This window comes from Hermetia illucens, chromosome 1 (assembly GCF_905115235.1).
Source record: "Hermetia illucens chromosome 1, iHerIll2.2.curated.20191125, whole genome shotgun sequence".
Lineage (NCBI taxonomy): Eukaryota > Metazoa > Arthropoda > Insecta > Diptera > Stratiomyidae > Hermetia > Hermetia illucens.
The window spans coordinates 12,085,007-12,111,723 of record NC_051849.1 but is presented as its reverse complement, the minus strand read 5'-3'; the positions used below and the strand labels follow the sequence as shown (position 1 = coordinate 12,111,723).

Below are 26,717 nucleotides of genomic sequence, written 5' to 3'. Positions count from 1 at the left end.
AGGCAGCCTTTAGCGCCGGTGTCAACATTCCAGTATCCCATTAGACTGCGGATCGTATGCAGTGGCCTTGTTACGTTTGAAACAAAGGAGCTTGCTAACTCCGAGAAAAGAGTAGACTTAAATTGCATTCCCTGGTCCGTGATGATTACAGCTGGTACACCAGCGCACGGGATCCATTCTCGACAAAGTGTCTCGACATAGGATTGTGCAGTAATATCAGCCAGACGTATTGTTTCAGACCACCGCGTAAATCTGTCGTGCGAGTCCCAAAAAGGGCCAATGATATCGAGGTGAATGGTGCCTACTCCCTTTTTTACGTGCTTGTTAATCTTACACTGTGGTATGCGATGCACTGTCTGGCCCAAGAATTTAAGTCTTTGTTCATGGACGGCCAGAAGTATTTTCTGGTGACTAACCAGTTCGTCGTCCTGACACCTGAAAACGTAAAATCGTGTACAACGTTGACTACTTCCTTGCAAAAATCGGCCAGAATAAATGACCTGGGTCCCTTGTCTGAGGTCCCGCAGAGTAAATAGGAGTTTGAGCCGAAGTTAGAAAACTCTTAGAAATTGTATTTGGAGTTTGTCTTCAGGCCCTGAAGCAATGTATCGTTTTTCTGCAACTCGGCGATTGACGTATAATTGACTGCGGAGACTGTAACCTTCAAGATTCGTGACAAAGCGTCCGCAACGATGTTCTCTTTTCCAGACACGTGTTGGATGTCGGAGGAAAACTGGCTGATGAAGCTAAGTTGTTTAAGCGCGAACGTAAGGGGCTTGTGGTCCGTGAGCACAGTGAACGGCCAGGTCTCAGGGGAGGAACGGAAGTGATTAATGGAAAGATACGCAGTGAGTAGTTCACGATCATAGGCGCTGTAGTTACGTCGATCTGGGTTAACTTGTTTCGAAAAGAAGCTTAACGGTTCCCAGGTTTGGTTCACCCGTTGGTTGACAACAGCACCTAACACTGTGTTTGAGGCATCGGTGAACACGGCTAAGCGTACATCTGGCCAAGGAAATGACAGAAGTGCAGCATAAATCAGTTGTTTTTTGACAGTTTCAATCACGTTTACAGTGCTACGGGAGCGACCGAAACAGGTCCGTTCTGGTTGGTGGTCAGAAACAGAGCCGGCGGTAATTCAGTGCATCAGCGGAGGCGTTTACACTGCCGGCGTCTCCGTTGGGTCACCACACCCTCCAGACCCCTGATTAACTCCTCCTATATTTAGTCTTTTTGGTCCCACCTCGTGCAGGAGGCACCTTCTCAAGAATGCGATGCACTTCGACTTGCTCTACGGCACGGAGATATGGGCTGATGCTCTTAGTAAGAAATATGTGTCGTAAGCACCTTGCGCCAGTGCAGTAACGAGGAGCTTTAAAGGTGGCGTGAGTTTATTATACTGTCTCGGAGTTGGTTGTGATTGTGGGAGTGATTTCAGTCGGACCTTTCCCAGGGAGTAGACGAAGTGATGATCTGTAATGTCCCAAGGCGTCAGAGGAATATTTGGAGGAGGAATGTCTCTTATCATCGTAGATATAAAAGCGAAGATAATCGTGAAGGGCATAAACCCTGATTAATTGAGACCAAGTGACTCTCACCTTGAAGTCACCCTATATCGATCACACACATTGTGCAGCAGTGTGTAGAGTTTAGATCCCACTTCGTCTGTTCTTCGTCGGTTTCGGGAGCGTTTTCAACATCATCATTGCCAGAGGGTTAAATTACAGTCTTCCTATTGATATGAATTTGAACCCTGATGATCAAAAAGTATTGAGAGTTGTTAATTTAAACAAACCGCATATGGCAGAAGCGGTTATTTTCATTTTTAAGTTGGTGCCATCTTAACTGTGTGTATTTATGTCAATATTTTAGCGCGATGGCGTAGGTCAGGATGCCAGACAGCTTTTAGGCATATCGAATTGGTGGACCCCGGCGCAAAACCGGGATGTCTGAAGTTCCTTATTAAGTCAGGCCGAGACGGGATACGGGTTGTTACGCCGTTGATGATGATGATGGAATTTTTTATCTTGTCGCATTTTAATATGGACAGTTTCGGCTGAAACTACTTTAACTTCCATCAGGGGAGACACGTCTGCAAAGGCTCCTGAAATGAATCTTTACAACACCAAATAAAGGTAGTTTTCGGTTTTAGTTGAGCGAATCCAGACAAATTAGGACGAAAGCGAGCGCATGAATCCGTTCGACCTATACTTGCACGCAGAAACTCGCAACTACAGCAACTACAGATATTGTAACCATCAAACGTGAGAGTTTTTTAAAGCATAGTTAACTGTAAGGATGAGGCTACAGGATTTTACAATTTAAACAACATCGACATAGTGTCTTAGCAAGGAACCCATGTCATTCAGTGTTCTCCGGTTTCCAAGGTTATAACAGAATACTGTTTAATGTCCAGATTGAGAGATGATGGATATGGCGGAGTGGCGCTAGCTGTTCGCAACGGAATAACCTTTAGAAAACCCAATTTTGACATTGAACATGAAATATTGATTGCAGAAACACTAAACCTTAAACCCAACATCATTGTAACCTCGATTTATTTGACATATATTCTTGGACCCTGCGCTTTCTGGAATACAGGTAGCTGAAGCTGGTCGTGCTCGATAAACAGTGGCCTACCCCAAGGAAGTGTTTTAAGCCCGGTAGTTTTCAATCTGTACACAATCTCGCTTCACTCCAAACTCAATTACTCAGCTGACATCTACCAATACGCACCTCCTTTTACATGTATGTAACCCCACTTCAATTCAACGTAAAAGGATGTAACTCACTGTATGCATGAGCGTTCGGATTCCCACCTTTCCACCAAATTTGGTATCAATCGCTATAACCATCTCCGAGAAAAATGCGTATGACGGACAGACAGACAGATAGATAGATAGACAATTTTAAAAAGATACAAAAACCGTGTGATGCTTCCATACCTCGCCGCACGGTACTCACGGTGGAATGCCGAAATTGAAGAACTTCGTAAAGTTTGCCTTGAAGCCAGAAGACATAGCCAACGTAGCAAAATCCGGCCTGAGTCTGAAGAGCTGCACAACCGATATAAGAACGCCGTCGAAACAGTTCCAAGGTGGTTCGCTGAAACATTTACGACGTGCCTCATAGATGGGATTTTCTCGGAAGAATGGAGGAAACAGAAGCTTGTGCTAATCCGGAAGCCAAATAAACCTTTGGGTGATCCTTCGTCTTATAGACCTATATGCCTGCTAAACGGCATCCGCAAATTTTCGAACGGGTCTTCTTCAATAGGCTTGTACCATCTACACGAAAGGAGGGTGGTCTCTCAGACAGGCAGTTCGGATTCCGAAAGACAAGATCTACTGTTAATGCTATCAGCACAGTGACGGAAATTGCGCAAAAAGCAATGGAGGCCAATAAATCATGCGCGGTAGTTACTCTCGGCAACTATCCAAAGGAGTGACAATCATTGGGTTCGCAGACGATATCGGAGTGACTATCGTGGCATAAGATATTGATGAGATCGTTGTACTTAAAAACGAGGCAATTTTCAAATTCAGGTCTTGGCAAGAGGAAGCTGGTCTGACACTCGCGGAGCATAAAACCGAGGTAGTTTTCATTACCAAGCGAAGGAAGATCAGGATTAGTGAACACATCATACAGTCGTAGCCAACGCTTAAATACCTAGGAGTCATGGTTGACCAAAGACTGATATTCAAGTCCTATTTTGAAAATTTAGCACCCGAAGCTTCCAGGGTGGCTACATTGGTGGTAAGAATGTTACCAAATATAGGTGTCCTAGGCAAACCCGTCGGCTACTGATCTCGAGAGTTATCAGCTCCATCTTGCTTTATGCAGGTCCAGTATGGGCACCCTCTTTGAAGTTGGAGGCAAATAGAAGAACAATCGCAGCTCCATACCCATACAACATCAAACGAAGCAGCTTGTGTGATAGCAGACATGATTCCTATCGACATCTTGACGAACGAGGGTCGACGCCTCTATGACCCATCATATGCAATCGGCGAGTCCTATACCCATCGTCGGCAATTGGCAAGAAGTGAATCTATTTTGGAATGGCAAAGAAGATGGGATGATTCACGTAAAGGATGCTGGACACAGAGGATTATTCCAGATCACTCTAAATGGATCAAACGAAGGCATAGTGAGATAAGTTACCACCTAACTCAATTCCTAAGCCGACACGGAGGGTACCGTGCATACTTTTATCGCTTGGGGCGTGATGACTCTCTGTATTGCCCAACATGCATGATGATTCCGGAGGATGCGGAGCATGTTGTTTTTAACTGCCCGCGGTTTGCCGTACACAGAGCGGACGCGGAAATGATTGACACCCGAGAATACCGTGGACCACATGCTAGCCTATGAAAGATCTTGCAGGGCGGTGGAAAAATTAATGACAGCGATCCATAATCTGCTGAGAAGAGAGGCGCTTCGGAGGAAAGTTAGAAATAACGGCAGGAGCTGCAGTTCATAACTGATCCTGCCCCGCGGCGTAACACCGAAATGGCAGTCCCGCGGGGTAAGCGAAGGAGAAGGAGGTGGTTTTAGCGAGTAAAAGTCTCACATAACCATATGGCTGGAGCCAGCGGTAGGTTTTGAACCTTTCCACCTTTCAACGTATAAAAAAAGACAGGCAAACAGACAGACAGACAGGCAGTAAAACGATTTGAATGAGGTTTTGTTTTACACAAAACCTTAAAAACGATAGTTGTGTCTAAACTTGTAACACGTGTCCTGCCTGCTCGGACAGGCTCCGATACAATGGTTTTTGCAAGTGTCATCACAAAACGTATTGAAACATCTATCTAGTCTATCTAACCTACAACAAGTATGGCATTACAGGGCCCAGTACCGAAAAGCCGAGTGGCACAAACAGGACGAAGGCCTGGCCAGTTCTCATCTCCACACTGGATTATCGCGCACCGGACCAGAGAGCGTAGCTCTCTCTGTTAGCTTGCCAGGGCATCCTGGAATAACTAAAACCTACAACAAAAACAATTTTTTACCTTTTGTCCCATTTTAACATGGACGGTGAGCAGAAATTGTGTGTACCTAAAGAAATTTCGTGTACTTCGTATTGTGTAATGGCTCTACAGTGGTGGAGAATTTGCCTCACTTCGGATGCCAATCGACGTCAAACATCGACGGAAACGTCAAAAAAATAAAAGAAATAGTGCTCGAAAATCGTTATACCAGGCTAAGAGAGGTTTTTACTGAAATTTTGCGTGAGACGTGTCTTATCCCGGCTCGCCCCAAAAGACCTTAATTTCGTGCAGAAATAACATCGAAAAACGGTTACTGAAGACATAATTTCTGAAGGGAATAATGAAATGCATAATTATTGGTGATGCAACGTGGCTTTACGAGTTTGACATGGAGCCACTCGTTTGAATGGCGCTTCAAAGACAAGCAGAAATCGGAAAAACAGAATGCGATAGGAGAACTAGAGGTAATTCGTTTGGCGGCCCACCAGTGGTGCATGAACGAGTGGGTCAAACGCTGTCAGGTGTGTATTGCTTTACATGGATGTTATTTTGAAGGAGATAAAATAAATTTCCCTGAAAATTAAGTCGTTTTTGCTGTCTTTGTAAATGTGTGGTACTTTTTGATCAGTGTTGTTTCTCCAGACGGTAGCACCGAATAGGGATGCTGTTGGGCAACTTAACAGCGTTAAGTGGACACTGTCTATTTTGGACAAAATCTGGAAATGCAATTATTTTAATTTTTGAGATTCTTCTTCTCCAAAGTTGCTATATCGAACCAGTAATGGACAGGGGCCACCATGTTATTTGGAAGTTCTTTACTTTCATCAGCTTTGATCTGAAACAATATCATATGAACGGTGCAATGGTTGAGGGAGTAGAGCGTTAGCTCTGGGTTCGAACCCCAGTCGTCATGGATGCCTATGTTTGGGTCTCGTTTGTCTTGCTGTTGTGGGTTTATCACTTACACAGCATTAAATGTGATGATAATGAAACGGAACCCAAGTCTCATCAGAGGATCTGTGGATGCCCTTTTCTGCACTAAGGGGTGAACAGGAAACATTTCGTTGGCACATGAGACCAAATTGAAAACGAGTGACAATTGCATTGCGTGAGTTATGCCATGCAATGAAATGTACTATCTTAGGATGACCGATAAAGGGGTTACCATAAAACTACAGGAGGTAGAACAGCAATGGGGAGTTAAGCATATGTTTAGAAACTGGCAACGATGACGGGTGGGTATGTTTGAGGTAGTATCCCCACGTAAGGGTTCATAGCAGCCATGCACAATGATATACCTTGCCTTTCGGTAGCGGAGGGGCCAGATGACTAACAGATGTTATTATCAACACAAAGCTTCCTTAAGAATTGATAAGGGACTAATGAAAAAGTATCTAACGCTTTCTATGACTTAGGTCGTTTACTAATAAAAAACAATTATGTGAATACCAAGAGCGCAAATTGGCCACGCAGAGAAAATATAAAAATCTTTTCTTTCATGGGGAACTATTTTCAATTTCGCAATCACCGTATTTCGGGAATCAATTATTTCGTTTATCCTTCATTCCTATGTGAGATGACATAGGCCAAACCAATAAAATCTCTGCCCATCCATTACAAACAAAAATTTGCAGAAATAAGTACTAAATGCATTTTGTGACTTAAGAAAGGACAATGCACTTCTTAATAAATTGTGAACTTTGAGTACTGAATCTTTTTCAGACTTTTCTTGCTTCACGTTTAATGATCACTGTCTGGATTTCAACGAAAAAGTTAATTGTTTACTGCTATTATCCTTGAAATAGTTCAGACAGAGCAATCTGATAGCGTACATAAAATTAGTTTAATGGTCGAATGAGATAGAAAAATTGCTTCAGAGCTAACTGGGCGTAATTTAAGAAAGATCTTTTCACTTGATACTGCATAAACCCATTAGGTAGAAGCTCCTGCAGAAGGCCAGTGCAGACTTTAATAGGAAGTACTTTCTGTTTAGATTGCGTGAGGCACGCAACGAGATCACGGCGAAACTAAAGGCCACCATAAATATGGCATAATTACATTAATCATGGATTCGGCATGATTTGGGAAGTGATGCAGTATTTTATGATCTGTCTAAGCGAGAATGTGTGATGTAGGGTACGAAATTGGATAGTATGGAATGCGTTATGCGTTGATGTATTTTTTGGGATTCAGATAGTAAATACATTTCGGATTCTGAAAATTAGATATTGGCTCTCGGAAAAAAGGAAAAAATCTTCTAATCGCTTTTATTTAGATTTCAAAGTTAATTAGCCGGCGTGTAACTATCATTTTTTCTAAGTGTTGATACCTAATATGCGGCCGCTCCAGTCTCCACTCGGTACTGAAGCGGTGTCGATCTCCGCGGCCATAGAGCGTGGATTGAATTCTGGAGTACTTAGTGTCCAGCTCGTCGTAATAATCCACAGCCATTAAGTATGCGGACACTATCTGAACACTTAGACTCGTCGAATCGACTCGCCTAAACCAGCTACTCATTTCATTGACTGCTCTGATAACAGAGTTCAATTTTCCGTCAAACCCTTCCAATCGATCAGAGGCCGCTAATAGATACGCCCCCACCGTTCAAGAGGACATTTTGTCGGGCCGAAGTCTGCACTCCCACAAGCTGTTCGTGCCGGAGTTCATCGATGTCTCTGTATACTTCGTCGTTTATGCCAAAAAGGGTGGTTAGTACTTTGCCCAGTAACCCCCTTTTTGCCTTTGCCTTTCTTCGCTCCGGGACGTTGAGTACCTCCTCGATCTTTCGGACGATGTTTTCATATTTGAATTGAAGATGCCTTAACAGGGCGTCGCAGTGTGTGGTCGATATAACTTTTGACATTTCACGGCACGTCCCTCTAGTTTGCTCTAGCACCTCTGTCATGCTTTGGCAATCCTTAATAATCGCCTGTATCGGAAAGTCCATCTCATTCCCCAGGTATCCACGAACCACTCTTGATTCCCCTAGTTCCTCCACATATATTCCAATTTGCGGTGTCCATAGTTTGTAGTTGTTCGTCATTATGTTTTCTGCAAATATTGTTCCGGAAGATAGCGTTATTATGATCAAGTTAAGCAGCGTTTGTACCCATAAACATGGAGTTATCCTTGGTCACTTTGGGGATTACGCCGTTCCATTACTGGGATTGGGTGTCCCTACCTTCCCCCGGGGAGAAAGACTAGGATCCACTACCGCCAGATTGTTGTGTAATTTTCGATTGGGGGAGATCAGACCGGTCAATAAAGCTGGCCGCTTCCGTTTAACAGGACTTATTTCGGAAGATATCACCCCTTACCGCTAGGGGACACAAGTTCATTGTACCAACTTGCTTCCTTGAAGAGCCGTGATACTGAACCCTAATCGCTCAGACTACTCCGTCGTTTCCTGGATGGATTGCACAGATACGCGCTAACGGCCACTTCATCGGAGGTGTCCCCCTTTCTCGAATCAGTGTTAGCTGACCGGGACTCACACTTGGATTCACTTTGTTTCTTTTCGTCCGGACTTGTAAGTGGTGCAAATACTCCTGAGACCACCTTCTCCAAAAGGTTTGGTGGATGGCCTTACCTTGTTGCTCTGAGCGGCCTGCGGGAGTGCACTGATTGGTCGTTGAACCAAAAAGTGCCCAGGAGTCAAAGCCTCAACATCATCTGAATTTCAAGAGAACGGAACGAGTGGCCTGGAGTTTAGGCATGCCTCGATCTGGCAGAGAATCCTAGTAAGCTCTTCAAACAATCCATATTGGATTAGGGCCTTGAAGTGTGTTAGAGCACTTCATTCAAGACCGTAACGGTACACTACAGTACACTGTAGGAGGCAATGTGGTCAGCATTGCGTTTGCCCGAGATTATTATCCTGATTTGACTCAGGTACTCATTCATAGCTGAGTCGATTCTTGTTTGACGTCAAATCACGATACAAATTCTACTGTCACTAGTGAGATTTGAACCGCGACCTTCCGTACGACAGCCTTGTGATTTAACCACTCAGCCACCCGGATACCCGACGTTTCGTCTAAAAGGCGCTTTAAATTATGTTTTGCAGACTTTACTGCAGCTTCCCAAAGGTCTCCAAAATGTGGTTTGGCGACTGGTATAAATTTCCAAGTAACGCCCTCTTTGGCTGTTATGGCTGCGATCTTCTCTGATGCTGCAATTATTACATTCTGCATTTCCTTTTCGACCAGGGGTTTGGCTCCGACAAAGTTAGTTCCATGATCACTGTAGATTTCGGAGCACAAGTCTCGTCGTGGAATGAAAAATGCAGCAAAAAATGCCTCGGTTGAAAGATCTCTCTAATTCAAGATGTACAGCCTTCCTGACCATACATACGAAGACGCAAACATATCCCTTCAAAGTATTTGAAACTCCGCCTTTCGACGTCCGCGTTTTAAAGGGGCCTGCATAATTCACTGGGCAAAAACAGGAGCTCGGAGAAATCTGGATGGCAGGCAAATCAACTCCTGATTTCGCGGATTCGAATATTTCACACATGTAAGGCATCTGTGCAGCTCATTACGAATCACCTTTTGGTCGTTGGGGATCCAATAGCGCATTCTTAAATAACTTCGAACAGTGGAAACACCACCACGCAAAGTATTGCGATGAGCTTCCCGTATAATGAGGAAGGTGACATACTGCTCTATCAGCAAGAGTATCGGATGCGTTCCGCAGCCTGCCTCCAACCCTGAGGACACCTTGATGATCAAGGAGAGGATGCAAGTTTCTTAACCTCTTGTCAAGTGGGCGGTTCTTCTTCAAGTCTTTGATCTCTTAGCAAATTCTGTCTCTTGGAGCAACCGTGCGATTATGAGCTGACTTTGTTCACACGTAATGATTCAACAACTCGGTAGGGGAGATGCCTCTTGAAACACAGTCCGCAGGATTTTCTTTTTAGCCTGATGTGACTCCAAACCCAGGGTTGTTCACTGAGCTTACGAATTTTAACAACCCGGTTTGCAACGTAGGACTCTAATCGCGAAAACACCATTTACTTACAGTTTTGGCAAAGTCACCTTTGCTTTTAGCGGCTTCACCCTGGTCTTGGGGCAGAGTAAGGATATAGTTGATTTTCCCCTGGAGTGTACGACCTTACATTACAAAATCCATGAAGCTTGCCAATATGATCCATAGAATAATAGATCCATTGGGGATTCCAAGACTGGTAATTCCTCCTCAAGATGTTTCCATTGGGTCAAAATCACATTTGAAGGAATTTAATCCTAATCGATACCTGACTGCCAAATTTTCTGCATCAAGATTTTGGCTGAAATTGCGATTGGTGCGAGCCATTGAAGGGGGTCGGAAATCCCTGCAATCAAGTGATTGAAGGAACCTCTTGGTCAGCTTCCTTGTTGGGTCATACTTCATCAATCTTAATCGAAAGTTGTCTCTCGTAGGGTTCCACATCAGTCCAAGGGTGGCAATGGTTGAATCTTGTATGAGCTCATTCAACCCCATTACCCTGGACTCCTCAGGAATATCACTCAAAAGGCTGGAATCAGTTGGACGGTTTGATCCATCGGACCTTAACATGTCCGACATTTAGTCCATGAGGGCTCTCACTAGCATATTCCATGCAGAAATATACGCAATAGACAGTTGTGCCTCTATTAATCTCCAAAGGAACTACATAGGGTAGAACATTGCCATTCTGACTGACAGCCAAGCGGAAATCAAGGCACTGAGGTCCAACTAGGTGAATTGTAAAGTAGTATGGGAATGCCTTGAGAGACTAAATACTCGCAGCTCGCTCAATAAGGTCTGGATACCCTGGACAGGCTAGGGCATGATGGGTTAGATGGCAATGAGGCAGCGGACTATCTGGCCAGAAAGAGAACAGGGACGCGTTTACATGGGCCAGAATCCTTCTGTGGAAGCGGAAATGGGTTCATGGCTATGACATTAGAAAATGGAGGAACGGCTTAGGGAACTATACTGTACCAGGAATGGAGGAATCCGAGGTGCTATTCTAAATAAGCGGAGACCTAGTAATAGAGTAGTTGATCGTATCTTTTCTTATTTTATGTTCAGACTGTACCACTATCAAGCCTTCGATGGCAGAAGTAGAAAGCTTTTCCTTAGGCTTGTAATGGCAAAATGAATTGAGCGATATCCAAAAGACTGTACTGAGTGGCCGAAGACGGCCAAGGGGGGGGGGGGGGGGGACTGCTCGAAAAACTGAAAAATGAGAAAGTTGGCGAACTGTCTACTGCGTATATTTCTGCCTGGACTATGCTAGTGCGCCTACCCATTCGCTCCCAGTACATTTGAGGGATCCGTCAGTAATCAGTTGCTAGTTTAAACCGTATGTCACAGCCACGCTCGCTCAAATTGCCTTGTTACTCCGACGTGTTTCAAACTTCTTATCGAAGTGAAACCTCGTTGTCATGTTATCCCTTGGTATCGATAATTGGGGGTACTACCTAGAAAGAATATCAATCTTCCTTCGATGTAAGCAGTTTTCCGCCTCACTAATACTTCCGACCATCGTGAAGATTGCTCTCCTTGCCTGCATCTGTATGTGCAGATGGAGAGGCATTAACCCCAGAAGAACCTCCAGCGATGCCATTAGGCATATCCTCATTGCCACACTGATACATACGCAAACCAGTCTTTGGAGTTTGTACAACTCCTTGGCTTGTGTGCTGAGTTCAGTTCTTTCTGCCCAGATTACCACCGCATTTTTGATTTGGCGTAATTACCAAATATTTGACCTCTGTTTCTCGTTTCAGTTCCATGTCATATAATTTTATGGCTCTCAGGTAATCAAGGTTATGTTTCCTAGTGAATGGTACAATGGTGGTTTTGGCTGAATTGATACACAGTCACGCCTTCCTGCACTAGGCATTAGTAACCCTTAATCCAGTTTGGAGTCTGTCACATAGATTAGAACAATGTCATCCGGGTAACCCTGGATCTGTATTCCAGTATTTTTTGGCTTGTCCAAGAGTTCGTCCACTACCATATTCCGCATAAGGGGTGATAGTATCTCGCTCTGTGGAAATCATTGAGCAGTATTCATAACAATAGAATTGGTACCTGTCGGTATTTCTGTTTGGCTGTTCTCTAATATTATGCCCATCCAGAAAATCAGGGTGTGTTCCACTCCCTTGCGGCTCAGGGCATCTTGTATCTCTGTGTGCGATGTTTTATTGAATGCTCTTTCGATATCCAAAAAGAAGATCAGATAAAATGGTATACAAGGTTTTCAGTGTTTGGGCACATGGTAATAGAGAGGAGGGGAACCCAGTTTATTGCAGCCAGGGGTGAGTTCAGACGTTTAAAGTTCACCTTACGAAATTTGAACTTGGTAGTCTTGCGCGCGACAGGATAGTGGGGTCGGGATATCTGAGTATCACACTCAAGAGAGGGGGGGTGTTAAGGGCAACGTGAAAGAGGGCATGAGGGGGTTGGGAAAGGCAACGCACAGGAAGTTCAAGAGTGCGAGCTAAGTGTTTTCTATGAATGATAAACTGGAGTGCGGCAGGGGAGGGTGGGTGGAGTTATTAGGGACGGAGGGAAGGCCAGGAGAGCATAGGAAAATTAAAGTCGCCACAGAGGATGAAAGAAAGTGAGATGAACAAAACGATTAGAACTTCTGAGACAGGGAAAATATACACACGATATGATAAAGGGGCACAAATTTGGCGGAATGATTCGTACAGTGACAGAATCGTGGATGGCGGAGGAAAAGATAATTTCAGCACCGAGAGGGGACAGCTATTAGAGCACCTGTGCCGATTGTCTTGCCACAACGGAAGACAGGGTAATCTTCGAGAAGGTCGGAATCTAAAATCCTGTCATCTCACCAGGTTTTAGAAATGCAGATGACGTGATGTTGGAATGCTAAGGCAGACAGTTTGAAATCCGACAGCTTGGTCCTTAGACCTCCTTACATTTTGATAAAATAGTGTACAGTTGTCAGAATCATTTAAGTTCGAAATTTTTGCGAAGCGCGAAGTCCTCTAATAATGCTTGACGAATACCCCTTGTGGTCAAAAGGAAGGACGATAGCATTGAGATCGTGAGGATACGCCACTTTGAAGGAAGCTATCACTCGGTCAGGAGAGCCATCCTTCGTCAGCTTCACACATGAGAGAAGTGGCAAAGTTCAGTTGGCTTTGTTTCTAATATAGGCCAGCATTTCTTCGGACGTGGTGAAGTACGCTAGCCTCGATAGGAACAGTTGTTTCGGCGGCGAGGCGACGTTCAGTTGGGGCTCGCTCGGGCGATATGAGATCGGAAAACCCTGCAGTTCAGCGGTGTCGGACGTCGATGATGCATAAGAGGAAGCGTGTGAAGGCGCTAATGCAGCGAGAGTCCCTCGGATGGAGGGCGATTTTTAAGTTGGCTTGCGGGCGTCATCGGACTGGTACGTTCTTTTATAGACACACCGGTTCAGTTGGTGGCAGATAGAGGCGGAGAATTAGTCGACTGGGGCGACTTAGGTATGACGCTAATATTATTAGCCGCAGTCGCCGGCAGGGTATAAGCAGAGCCAGTCAGCGGCGTCTCCGCCCCCAGATGAAGCCTAGGGGTTTCAGCGACTGAACCCGGAACTGTGTTCCCCATCATTCTACGAAGTGAACGCAACAATGATTTGGCGCGCAAACGGGCTTTAGCCTGAATAAGAAGACAGCCTTTTTATGTCCCCCGATATCGAGGTGGAAGGAATGCTCTCCCCACTCGAGAAGACGGTATGGGCCTTCGTATTGAGGCTGCAACGGCTTCCGGACAGCATCCGTCTTGACCAGGACGTCTTGTCTGGTACTTCTTCCACTTAGCAAATTTTCGACATAAAAATCTGTCCTTAACTTCTTTGTCGCAAGTGGGAACCTCGCTTTTTCATCTTCGGCAAGTTGCAGCAACGTTCTGACGGACAAAAATGTAGCAGGGGCTTCTCCAAAGGAAACGGTAAAGATTATTATTGGCATATACGGCTTTAATGCATCCCTTCTTCTCGCGCTTCCGGCACTGTGTATGTTGTTTCCCAAATTCAGTAAGGAAAGTATCTGCAGCAGGAATTATAATTATCTAACCATAGCTCACAGAGAAGGCTATCACATTTGAATATGTTCTCCCCACATGTACTTTATGGCGCCCCACAACTATCTGGAAGTCGTCAAATTGGATATGTGGCAACATAAAGTGATAAAGAGAAATCTTAAAATTACGTTGGATTTCTTAGAGGCAAAGGCACGTTATTATCTTGTTAAAACGAAAGAAACCTTTGGAACAGTCTAATGTCTATTTAACAACCGAACAAATGGAGAAGCAGAAAATGAAATTGCGGCGCCACATAGAGATGGTCCGCAACTGAAGCTAACACTTTCACGCTTCGCAACGACATCAACTATAATTTTTTATTTCACATCGACTCCATAATAAAAACCGCCATATTATCTGGGTAGATATTTACACATTTCATGCAGAACTCCTCAATATTTTCGCTGTTCATCTATTCTCAACGGGGCATAACGCCAGGGCGAACGTGCGACTTGGTCATCGAGACAATTTTACTTTTCCAGAAAATTATTATACTTACCAAGCATATTACCATCAGCAACGTCTTCGATCCAATCTGGATCTATGTTGTTTTTACTAATATAGATTGGATCTACATCTACAAAGTGGAAATAGGTGATACGTGATACTTCTACCAGTGCGATGGTGGTAAGTCTAGATGTGGAGGAAATGTGGATAGGTTCGATGTGAGATCGCCAGATCGCAAAACTTAGAAATGTGTATCTTATTGTTGTAACGGTTTCGTCTTTCAAGCCTAATGATGGTGTCATTAAGTGTTGGCATACCATAATTAGCGAAAATGTTAAAGAAAATTTAATTTGCCAAGTCAGCAATTTTTACGGTAGTGATAAGTAGGTGAGACTAGGAGGGCTGGTCAGTTTGAAGATGGTCTCCCGTTTACTGCTGAGACTACACCCTTAGAACGAAGCATCTCATGTTTTTTGTAGCCTTCTAATTACATATATAAATTTTGAACCAGGAAATCAGCAAACCTTCGAAAATGATGTAATTTCATTTGCTGTTTTTTGGGTGTTACTCACTAATAGTGTTTTTTTCAGATATTTCAAAAGATTAGCGAATTAAGATTCTACCGTTTTCGATCATCATTCTAAGGTTGTTATTCTTCTCCACTATGAGATGTGTCATCAAACAGCTTCTTTGATAATTCCCAGCTATAGAATAAGAATATATAAAGACATATGTACGAGCTATGTAGGCATGCTGGTTAGTCAGGTCAAGTCTGGGTATGATAGCAAACCCGTTTGTTCCAATGGCGATGCGATCATACCATGATATAACGTCACTTTTTACTTTTAACGTCTTGCATATTCAGGTTTTAATAATTCTTGTGCCTACACTGATGCAGAATTATGATAATTTTTCTTTTAAATTAAATATTTGCGGGACTTAATCATATGTTTAGATGGAAGAGACAGTGTCCATTGTTTTAGTGCATAGTTGTTCCGCCTCTTATTTACATTTGAAAGCAAACAATTACAAGTGGTTAATTTGGTTTTCAAATGAATATCAAATTTTTACCAGGGATGTCTGAAGAATTTTAAGATTGACGTAGATACGGCTATGAAAACTAAGAGGGCTTGCACCGAAAATGAGAGGGTATTTTTTCGCAACTGGCATCAAATGACATCAAGGCTCCCCCAATTCCAAAAACAAGTTAGATATATAAGACCCGAGCTATGTATAGCAGTTTCCTGTTGAATATAATTCGTAAAATAGATAAAACTCGTTTGTGAATTCAAAAAAAGCAAGCGGCTAACATTTGACCACTTGCAGCCATGCAGCCTTCATAGTGGAGGAAAGGTAGTGTCTGAGAAGTTGCATCCTCACATTACGTTACGTTGCATTTTCCTCAGTAATGCTGTAATTTTTTAGACCTTTCCAAATAATTGTTGGCACCTTTTTTTCGCAAAACAATAATTTATTGATGCAACGTATTCTAAGGGAAGATCTTACGTTAAAAAAAAGAAGAAATGGTTCCCGAAATACTCGTATGTTATTAAAACAAAACTGTTTTAGCTGACTACAAAAGACAATAAGCGGCGCCTCGCGGTAATGGAGAAGAAGATATTACTTTCGACCAGTGGTATAACATGCCATGATTACATCTTAAATGAGGATATCCGCAATCGAAGTGGTGCTGCACCGATCGTCGTAATTACGCTAACGAGAACGGTGGTTTGATACGCTGGATGGTGATTTGAAAGCTCTGCAACTGCATCCAGATCAGGTTGGGGAACAAGATGTTGCCACATAGAACCAAACTATGTATATGAATGAAGTGAGTTGTTAAAAAATTCGAATAGTAATTCGTGATAATTAAGCTTAGCAGTAGTGAAAATGTGAGCAGGTGCGACTCGTCCTTTTCCTTTAGTTTCCCAATTAGACTATGTAACCTTGTTGCTATTGAACCTTTTCAAAGATGATTGAGGAAAAAAAGAAGTGATCGCTGGAAGCATTTTCCTTTCCTGGAATCAGTTCGCGCCTGGTGGTCCACTGTTTTGACTGTCCTTTCATTTTTGGTTAAATTTAAGCAGGCCTTCGTGGGTTTATCTCACGCAGGTTTAACATTTCAATCTTATATATAAAAATAAATCGCTGTTCGTTAGTCTCGCCGCTAAACCTCGAGAACGGCTGAACGGATTTATCTTATCTTGGTTTCAAAATATCCGTGGAGGTCTAGGGAAGGTTTAAAAGGTGAGAAAAATTCGAATAATTGCCGGTAAAACCCTAAAAACAGTACTTTTCTTCTTCCCATATACACGTTTTTTTCTAAATAAAATTTAGAGTCAATTTGAACTTTATTGATATTAAATAAAGTTCAATCACTCTGTGTTCATCGGACCTCATATTACAGCTATGAAACGGACAAATTTTTTAACGCAACTAGAAATATTTGACAACCAAGTGACAATCTTTTATTTCTAAAAAGACAAAAGACATCAAATGTTTCACAGCTCAGAACATGTTGTATTGGAATATAGAATTTCTGTTTTTAGTATTTTTGTTTCTCACCGTTTAAACCTTCTCTGAATTTCCATAAATATTTCAAGACCAAACTAGACTACCTAGACCTAGACTAGATATTAAGTTTTGTTACAAATTAAATTTCTGAACGCAACGATAATATTTGACATTAGATTTGACAACCAACTAATATGTCAATCCATCCTGTTGCAGTTTAGAACACGGAAAGAAGTATTACGATATTGCGTTACGATATCTATGAGTGCGCGAGAATTTTCTTTACTTTGGCGATCCTTTGTGATAGTGGCATTCCAGGTAATGTACTCTTTTTTTTTTATTTTGTGATTATGACACTTTACTGCTAAGTGAGCGAAAAATGTTCTCACTTTGATTATTTACAACTTGCGATGCCGGGGAGAAGACGACCTGACTTAGGTAGTCGCAGTCAATCAAATGTGCGAAGAGCTACCTCACGTGCTAACCGTACTGATGACCAGAGAGAAACCGATGAAGAAAATAGTCGTATTGCTATGTCAGAATTGCGTTATTTAGTGAGTGATAATGAAGTAGATAGACTTAGAATGCAACGAGTTCGGGCATATCAAACACAACAACAGCAATCACGACATAATGAAATTGATCGAATCCGCAGACGAAATGCTTCACAATATGGTTTTTTTTTTTAAATACGGATTCGTTTTGTTTGTATTAAAATTATTTTATACAAAACTTTAGGTCTTTTATTTATCGATTGAGGCAGTACGAAGTCTGTCGGGTCAGCTAGTCGATTAATAATAAAGGCAATCCTTTAAAGTACTCACATCCGATATATCTCAACCTTGACGGTAGTCCAATAAGATATGGAGAATTTTTTTTCCAGGTTGGATCAAGTTGATTAATATCCAATTGCAGCAATAGCTGTGGACTTAAAAATTCGATTCATTGCATTGTCACTATCCTTTGGTAAAATTTTTGTCTACCTCATGAAGATAGGCGATGGGACCAAAGATAGATTGATCAATTGTTTTCGGTACGAGTATTTTTTGTTTTCCTATATATGTACGTATTTCGGGCACCAGTTGTGTCCTTCCGCAGTATATATTTAACTTTCTTCCAACTCGATAGCAGTATAGCCTAAGAAATTGAATTTCAAGCTTTCTGAATTGTAAATTTTGCAATGCTAGCGGCACTGACGCAGTTCCCTGCGGGGGTCAATGCGGATCTAGTGTTAATCAGCGAACAGTGCAGGAATAAAGACCGACTTTTTACAAACCGCTGGTGTTTTGGGGTGACACTTTTCAAAGACTATATAATAACGAATAAGATGGGGAATAACTCATACAGACCCTAGATAGAAACGGATGTTTCCGCCAACGTTCCAGGGTCCAGGTTGCGAAGAAAGTATTCCCGACCTTTGGAATCAGTGTCGTCCTCAATGGACGGAATACCAGTTCTGGAAAACTTTCCGGCGAACGGCTATCAATATATCACCTTCGAAGTAATTGACGCTATCTCTCGACCAATCCGACGATCTCCCTGGGCATGGAATGTCGCAAAGGTAAACATCGGAAAATTTGTCGAAGGCCTTAGAACATGCTGACTTTTCGGGAGATGGTAGTGTTACAGCCTAGACTGTCATAAATTCAGTCACGGTAACGATAGCCTACAGGGGCTTCTATGCTCTAAAGGATACCTTATACTGTCGACCCCGTAAGGTTTACATGGCCGGAAGGTGGTATGCATTGCAATGACAAGGTATGGGTCAGCTAAAAGGAGACTCCGCAAAATGATAAACAAAACAAAACTCGATGCTGGACACCAGCTAGTGGTATGAGGAATTATGGAGACTCGGCTATAAACTGATCACCAAAACTCTGTTCACTTAATGCCAAAAAATTACCCGTTTCGGTGGATTGCGCGATTTTCACATAGAAGACCTACAAAAGACACTATTGTCCATAAGAAATAAGAAGGGGCTAAGACCCGACGGTAAATACAAAGGTGCACAAGCTAGTGTTTCACCATCGGCGGGACTTGTTCCTCGACGTATTCAACGCTTATCTGGAGAAGGCAATCAACCTTGCCACTGGAAATGTCAAGACTGGCGCAGATCAGCCAAGGCAAAAAAGATCCTGAGTTGCGATCTATGTACATACTATGCCATCTATATACATTCTATATGATTGATGCAGTAGAAAAAATGGTCGGGAAGCTCATGAGGAGTAGACTCGCCGAAGAAAATGTGCTGCCGGGGTATTATCCCCAAGAATGTTCGGTTTTAAAGCAGAAGGATACACCCTGGATGTTGTCACCGAACTTATGGAGCCTATTCATTGGGCTAAGCCTTAGAGCCGTTAAAATTGACTTCTCGTTCACCTCAGTCAATGCGGCAAGACGGATCCTGGTCCTGTCCAGAAGTAGACTAGGGTTCTTGATGCATTTACGGTGTCAGAAGGTAAATAAATTAGTTCGAGCAAATCAAATACATTTCTGTAAAAAGGCTTTGGAAAAGGTGCATTGATATCTGCGCTCTACAAGAAACCCAATGATCTGGTGTCAAAAGGTGCGATATAGAACGCGAACTCTCTATTTTGGTAGTTCACACACTCAATACGGTGTTGGCATTGCCATCGCAGAGGATTTCGGAGGTGCCATTAAAGAAGTTGAACGATTTGATGACCGGCTGATGAAGTTCATCATTATATCAACTGATCACACTATTCACTTCTTCAATGCGGCACCACACACAGGTCGACTGATGCCGAGAAAGATGTCTTCTGACAACTTCTCGATGCACCTGCAACGTACCTACGGATGATTACATCGTCATTGGATTCGGCCTTAATGGTCATGTGGGTGAAAAGGAGACGGCAACAGGTGCCATGGGGAAAAGCGGTTTTTGAGTGCGCAATGACCATGACCTAGTAATTGTGAATATATGGTTCATCAAACGATTTTATCATTTTCCTACATTTTATAGTGAGAACGGTAAACGCAAATCAACTATATTCTCATAAAACCCCGATATTTTATCACCGTCACTGACTGCAAAGTCGTTCCCTATGAGATCATCGCCACTCAACATTGGCCGTTGATTGCTGCCTTACGAGACAAGTCACCGATAAAACAGCGTGGGGAACGCACTGGCCCGCCGCGTATTAAATGGTGACGATTTCAACAGAAGCCTATTTCAGCTTATAAGAACTGTTCCGCTCGAAACGTCTCACCATACGATCAAAGCTCTTACTGTACAAGACAATGATCTTGCTAGCCCTCATGTATTCCTCGGAGACTTGGGTTCTTAGCAAGAAGAATTGCGAACTCTTGGCGGCGTTCAAGAGAAGAATCCTATAAGGGCAATATCTATGGTAGAAAAAGAAGATGAGGCAGACCTTGCCTAAGATGGAGCGATGGCGCAGGTCAGGACACCAGACAGCTTTTAGGGATATCGAATTGGTGGACCTCGGCACAAAACCGGGAAGTCTGGAGTTCCTTATTAAGGCAGGCCTAGACCGGATACCGGTTGTTGCGCCGTTGATGATGATGATTTCAACAGAAGAAAGACGAGATGATCTCACTTACGCCATTACCAACCATTAAGAATGTGGAAGAATCGTGAAACCAAGTAAAAGACACGATGCAAAAAGCGGTCAATGCAGCCCTCGGTATCATCAACCAAAATACTTTGCTTTGGAATGATGATATTCAAATGAATGCCAGAGCCACGTATCAACGTAGAGCTGGGACACAACGTAGAACATCATCTGACTGACAAGAAAGCACCACAGTTCTAATATGAAAGCGAGCTAGTCCAGCAGAATGTTGAAATTGCCATCCAATGCGATACCTTCCTATACAATGAAGATTTTTTAAAGTATTCCAGATAACCGTATTCGCGAAATCGTTGAAATAACCGTGAATCAAGTTGGGTTTGTCAAGAACTGCGGAACTACTAACACAATTCATACTGCGCGGTTACTCATGGAGAAACCTGGATGGTGTTCCACAACTGGTGTTCCTTGTGATCGACGTATCAACGAACGTCTCAAATCTCAAATTTACCGCAATATCGTCCGTCCTGTCGTTCTCTATGGCTCTGATTGTTGGCCGAATACAAAAAGTAATGAACGGCATCTTGCGGTAATGGAGACGAAGATGTTGTATTGGCCTTTTGGGATGATACGCCCTGGTCATATCGGAAATGAGGATATCCGCGATCAATATGGGGTTGCACCGATTGTAGGAAAATTGTGAGAGAGACGTCTTCGATGGTATGGTCTTCACTTGCCAAGATTATTCTAAACATCAAAGTGAATGATAAGCGACCAAAAAGCCGACTGAAAAAACGATGTCTTGATACGCTGGATGGGGATTTGAAAACCTGACGACCGCATCCAAATCAGGTCTTTGTTGGAACCTAATGGCGCAATGGATTACGATGAGTTGAAGGTCTCATCAAGAATGGCTATAATTTGGAAAACAAAAGGCGTATGGTTCTCTCACAATTTTATTGATGCCGTCCCACTATCCACACAAACTCCAACTCCTATTTTTTATTGCGCTGCGATTATTGGGTGTTGAATTATCCTGACAGAATAACGTCCATTTTTTGTCATTCCAACAATGCCTTTAAACGCGACAAATTTAAACATCACATCCATCATATCACCCAACTGCTCGTTTTCGAAGAAATTCATTTCTTGATTACGCCATTCATAAAAAATTAGAATGAAAGAGGCCAATCCTAGCAAGGATTGTCAACCGATAATGATATGCAGGCTTCAAGTTCAAACACCAGCAATAGTGACAGTCTCCCTGCTGAGGATTACGAAAAGAGGACGAACATGCACCCAGATTGTAATTCTTGCTAATACCAATGGAAAAGACGCACTGATGAGGGGACAAACACAAAAATCCAAAAAAAGGAAGCCTTCCAACGGGCTATTAGCTCCCGGAAAATGCGGACGCCCAAAAAAGTCACTTCTTACACTACAAAGTACTTCTAAAAGTTTGGTCAATAAATATGTTATAAATTTTGAATTAAGTCATCAAAACAGGATAGAACAGCAGTGTCACGGCTTGCTCCACTATCTGTGATGGTTTGACAGAGTATGTGGGTCATTTGTAACATAAAACACGTAGTGGCTGTGGTTTCGCGACAGGAGCCTTTTTCGGGATTTATTTTCTCAGAGTGTAATTATGCGGTGTTTCCAACGGTTAATAATCTGAAATAACAAGGACTTCTTAGCGCTGATGAAGGGAGCAAATGGTTCCCGAAATATTGGTTTTTGCAAGAATAAATATCAACACCAACGAAAAAGAAACAACAAGTTTTTTATTATTTCAGATCCCAAAATCTTTTGTTTCGGTTATAATGCTCGTAAGCCCGTATGACCAAAATGTCGGTTCCTCAGAGCGTTCCTGCATCGGACGCACGGAACTGCGCAGGCACTGCGACAACATCTTCCACAGTAACACCGAAAGTTGGTGTGTTGAAGCGGTCCGACCATTTAGATATGACGTACTCGGATTTGACCCCACTACCTATTATTTATTTCTAGAAAACCAATGCTTTCAGTTCTCAGGCCGTTGCACGTAAGAATAAAACAATACCAAGCGGCCAGGGAACGGCTTTTCGGAGTAGCAGAGATGACGACGAGGTAGCCTAAGCGCTCAACCCTTCACTTACGTCGAATAATGCGCAACCGTCGTCTCTACTACTCTGCCGTTGTCACAAGCCGGCTCAACAATGATATTCGCTTTTATGCGAATGTCGCAGTCTTGGGTGAATATGTTTCAGGGTTGATACCGCAAATTTGTCATAAAGAAGGTTCAATACTTGGGGCACATCATCCGTAATGGTTTGCGCCGATCCCAATAAGGTACGCGCCATCAAACCGTCAACCTGCGATTGTGGTTTTATTGGCCTAAAATGATTTCACAGGACTACATCCGTAATTGTGAAACGTGCAAAACATCAAAAGCTCCAAACCAAACGTTCCAGCCTCTAATGGGAATAGCGCTCATTTCCGATCGGGTGTTTCAATAGTCGTTCTCAATTCTCCCTCGAAGTTATTGTTTAGGATATATAAAGGAGCGTTTTCCATCTGTTGCCATTCACGCTCACGCTGCTCTCTGGGCAGAGGTGAGACAGCGTTTGACGAGTTATATCTGCCCTGGTCGAAACCGTTTGTCCCTATATCTCTCTCAAAGTTTTCAGTTGTGGAGCAAATTAAAAGGTTTACCGCGAACGTGCTGGCCGAATACTTGGAGAGGAGAATCCTCCATGTCTTTGGAATTCCTGAATCGATAACGTCTGATAATGGGGTAAACTTCAAATCCGTAGGTTTTAACGATCTTTTGAACCAGTATGGCATTCAATACATTTGCACTGCTTTATACTCGAGTAAATCGCTCACTGTTGGCTGTTGTACGCGCTTATATCGGTCCTGATCAAAGAGATTGTGATAACGAGCTGGCATCCATTAACTGTGCACTTCGTTCAGCGAAACACGTCTCGATAGAGATTTCCCCCAACACGTCGTTTTTGGAGAAAGCATGGTCACCCTTGGGAGTACCTACGCCCTTTTACGACATATCGTGTATAAGCGGCTCTTTAACTTAAGCAGCGCAGCGAAGCGGTACAATGCCAATGGATCGGAAGTTCGTGAAAGCGAAGCTCATCGGTATAGTCGCAACGATTCAATACGAGAAGTAACTTAAAGTAACTTCGCACAGGACTCAAATACTCAGCCGTTTACCAGCAGTGATTGCCTCACTGAGCATCCGCTATCTTTCCTCTAGCGGATCTCGGAATCAAATGAAAGGTCTCGATTAGCGCTTTGCTATGTTGGTCTTAGTTCTAATATCTGTTGGAAAGGTAAGGAGTGCGGGGCGGGGTCGAAAGTGATCGTTTCTTTAACGGACCCAAAATCTGAAAAAATCAGGAGGCTGCCACCATATGATGCCTAGGCTCCGAAATACCCTTCATACCGTACTGTTCAAATAAGTAAATAAGTTAAGTTCATTCTACAATTTTGCAGCAACGTACGCTAAAAGATAGAGCACAATCCTGACAAGTTTGGTGGAAATCGCACTATTAAAAACGAAGTTATAATAGGTCAAAGTTGTCGCTTCTGTGCAAATCCAAGACTTTGAATGTCACTATCACCCGAAAGTGGGTATTCTCATATAATATATGCATAGGTGCCTGCTAGGTTCTAATCAGAGGAATGTTGACTCAAATATTTTTATATTAGAAATACATAAAACCTTTCATACCTGAATCGTCTAGCTTACGATTTCCTGACTTGTTGTTAGTATAACCACTACTTCCCCCGGGTTATCTCTTACTATGATGATAGTCAGATATGCATTAGGATTGCTCAGAAATGGTATGTGATAGGAAAAAGCGGATTAAATAAGTGGATTCAGCACCCCAAAAGTCATTTATATAATTTTTTGCAAATTTATTTTCGGTTGGCCTCTGTAATTAACATTAAACCAAATTTTTATTTTCAAGTAAAGATATTCCATTCTATTTTTGAAAAATGTCAGCTTATGAATGAGATATTATATAACACGTGAGATATTTATTTTTATATTTTGGGCGCCCATTAATTGGGTTTCATAAAATGTAAATTTACATTTGAAGTTAGATGTTATGAAATTTACGTTACGTTTCAAGCTGGGTCTATAAATCTCTTTTTAGTATAATTTTTTTTAATGTTTTAAATCAATGCATTGAAGAGGCAGATTATAGATAGCAGTATCTGCATTTTAAATAATTAGCAGCGAAACCGTGTTCAGAGTGTGTTTATTATGGTAATTTGCCACTCAATTTAAAAGCTGCTATCAGCGCCTGCAGCAAAAACACTACTCCCTCAAATAAGGAAAAGATAATTCCCTGATTAACTGAACGTACATAACCAATAAATTAATCACGATAATGACAAAGTAATTATTTACTGGCTTCAAGATTGTTTTTCTGAGAGATGGCTTTAAACGCCCAGTAGTTTTTCAATTTTAAACTACATAAATACACACAGCGGCAGACCGCGGACTGCCCACAAAAAGCACAGTCGAGGTCACAATATGATGTCATGTGTAATGACTGTTAAGTATTGTATCTTTGCGGTGGCTCAGTCGCAGTGGCGGATTTAAAGATAAAAATTGGAAAAAGAAGTTATGAATTGTTTCGTTGCAGTCCCGGCTCATTCCGTACAAAAGCCAGGTAACGAGCTGACGTGAGGAATGAGTTGGCATCCTTATTTGGTAATTAACTCGTTGCAAAAACGGATTTTATTGTTGTTGCTTGTTATTGATGTTTTCCGAATGGATTCTGCTGAAATACCCACTAAAAAACGAATATGGTGCATGATCTCACCTTTAGCTTGTGTAAATCCAATCAGTATTCCAAAAATACAAAGGTGAATTGTCGATGGCATTAACATTTTGAGGAGTTGTGTATCTTCAACAAATTCCAAGTAGAATTTTGCAAGGTTTCACTGGTAATTAATTACAACTTAATTTATTTATTTTCGCGAACTCAAACTCAGAGTCCATAGACGTGGAAGCAGAATTCCTTAAGATTCGGTGGGAATGATCCGATCGCGAAAATTTACATAGATAAGCACAGCAGAGGAACTGATAACGCGCGGGGGACGAACCGGAAACTCAACACGGGGAAAAACCTTCCAAGAATTCTCCTAGATCGAATAGGGGTGCATTGCGTCCATATTCCGGTAATCACACGACTATCTATGCAAGCCCTGAATCGAGCTGAAACACAGCAAACTAAAGTTTTACGTAACTCGCGATGGTGACGAAAGCAGCAACTGTTTTGAGCGAGCTCACGGCAATACCTTGAACAACAACTACTCCAATCGGCGGTTTTCTCAAGACTAAAAGCAGGTTGGATTCTGGATTAAACAGCAACGTTCCGTAGATTGCGATCGGATGTGCACGGCGATTCAAGATTCAAGTCATCCAGGTAAGTAACCACGTTCTCAGATAGAGATACTGCGCTAAAGACATTTACCGCGATCGCGGACTGCTTAAGATCGTTTTGGAGCTTTACTTGTATCTAAAGTTAGCGAGTATGTACATATCTTGTCCAGTGCACGGTTTGTTGGGTGCGTGTATGCAAACTCATTTTTTTTCTGCTTCTCTCACATCGTAGATACATATATACGAGTAGTGGATTTATGTAGTTAATTGTGGAGTCTGGTGGAATCCACAGAATATCACAACGAACATTTTCCACCTGAGAGTGGTTTACCTTTTGCATTTTCTGCACGCAATTTGCGAATTATCATATATATCGAATTTGATTTGTCGTAGAGATGCAATTATAATACGGGTGAGTACTAGTTTTGTATCTATGCAAGGTGAAAGCTAATTACCCTTGCAATAGGTCCTTATTAGACAGGTAGATGTCCAGGACTTTTTCGGGCATAACAGACTTTTCAGTTTGTTGTGATAGCAAAATTTGGTAAATATTGTTTCAGGGAATCCAGAATTGCTGCCTCTGGACGTAGTTAAGTCCTTTATCAAGCTGATTACCTTACGAAAGGTATTTACTTTGGCATTTAAAAATAAAAAAAAACTATTCAAAACCAACACCATACCAGTTCGACATTGCCAAACACGAGGATATTACAAATGGCGCCCAACGTGGGTAAGTTTCAC

At 42.4% G+C, this 26,717-nt stretch overlaps 1 protein-coding gene across 1 annotated transcript in view; it reads right to left on the bottom strand.

Moving 5' to 3' along the window:
- Positions 1–26,024, bottom strand: part of LOC119661726 — a 170,969-nt gene extending 144,945 nt beyond the window's left edge. Inside the window, exon 1 of the mRNA XM_038071191.1 lies at positions 25,414–26,024. Coding sequence (XP_037927119.1) covers positions 25,414–25,480 — 67 coding nt within the window. The 5' untranslated portion in view covers positions 25,481–26,024. The remainder of the gene's footprint in view (positions 1–25,413) is intronic.
- Between the last annotated feature and the right edge of the window lie 693 nt (positions 26,025–26,717).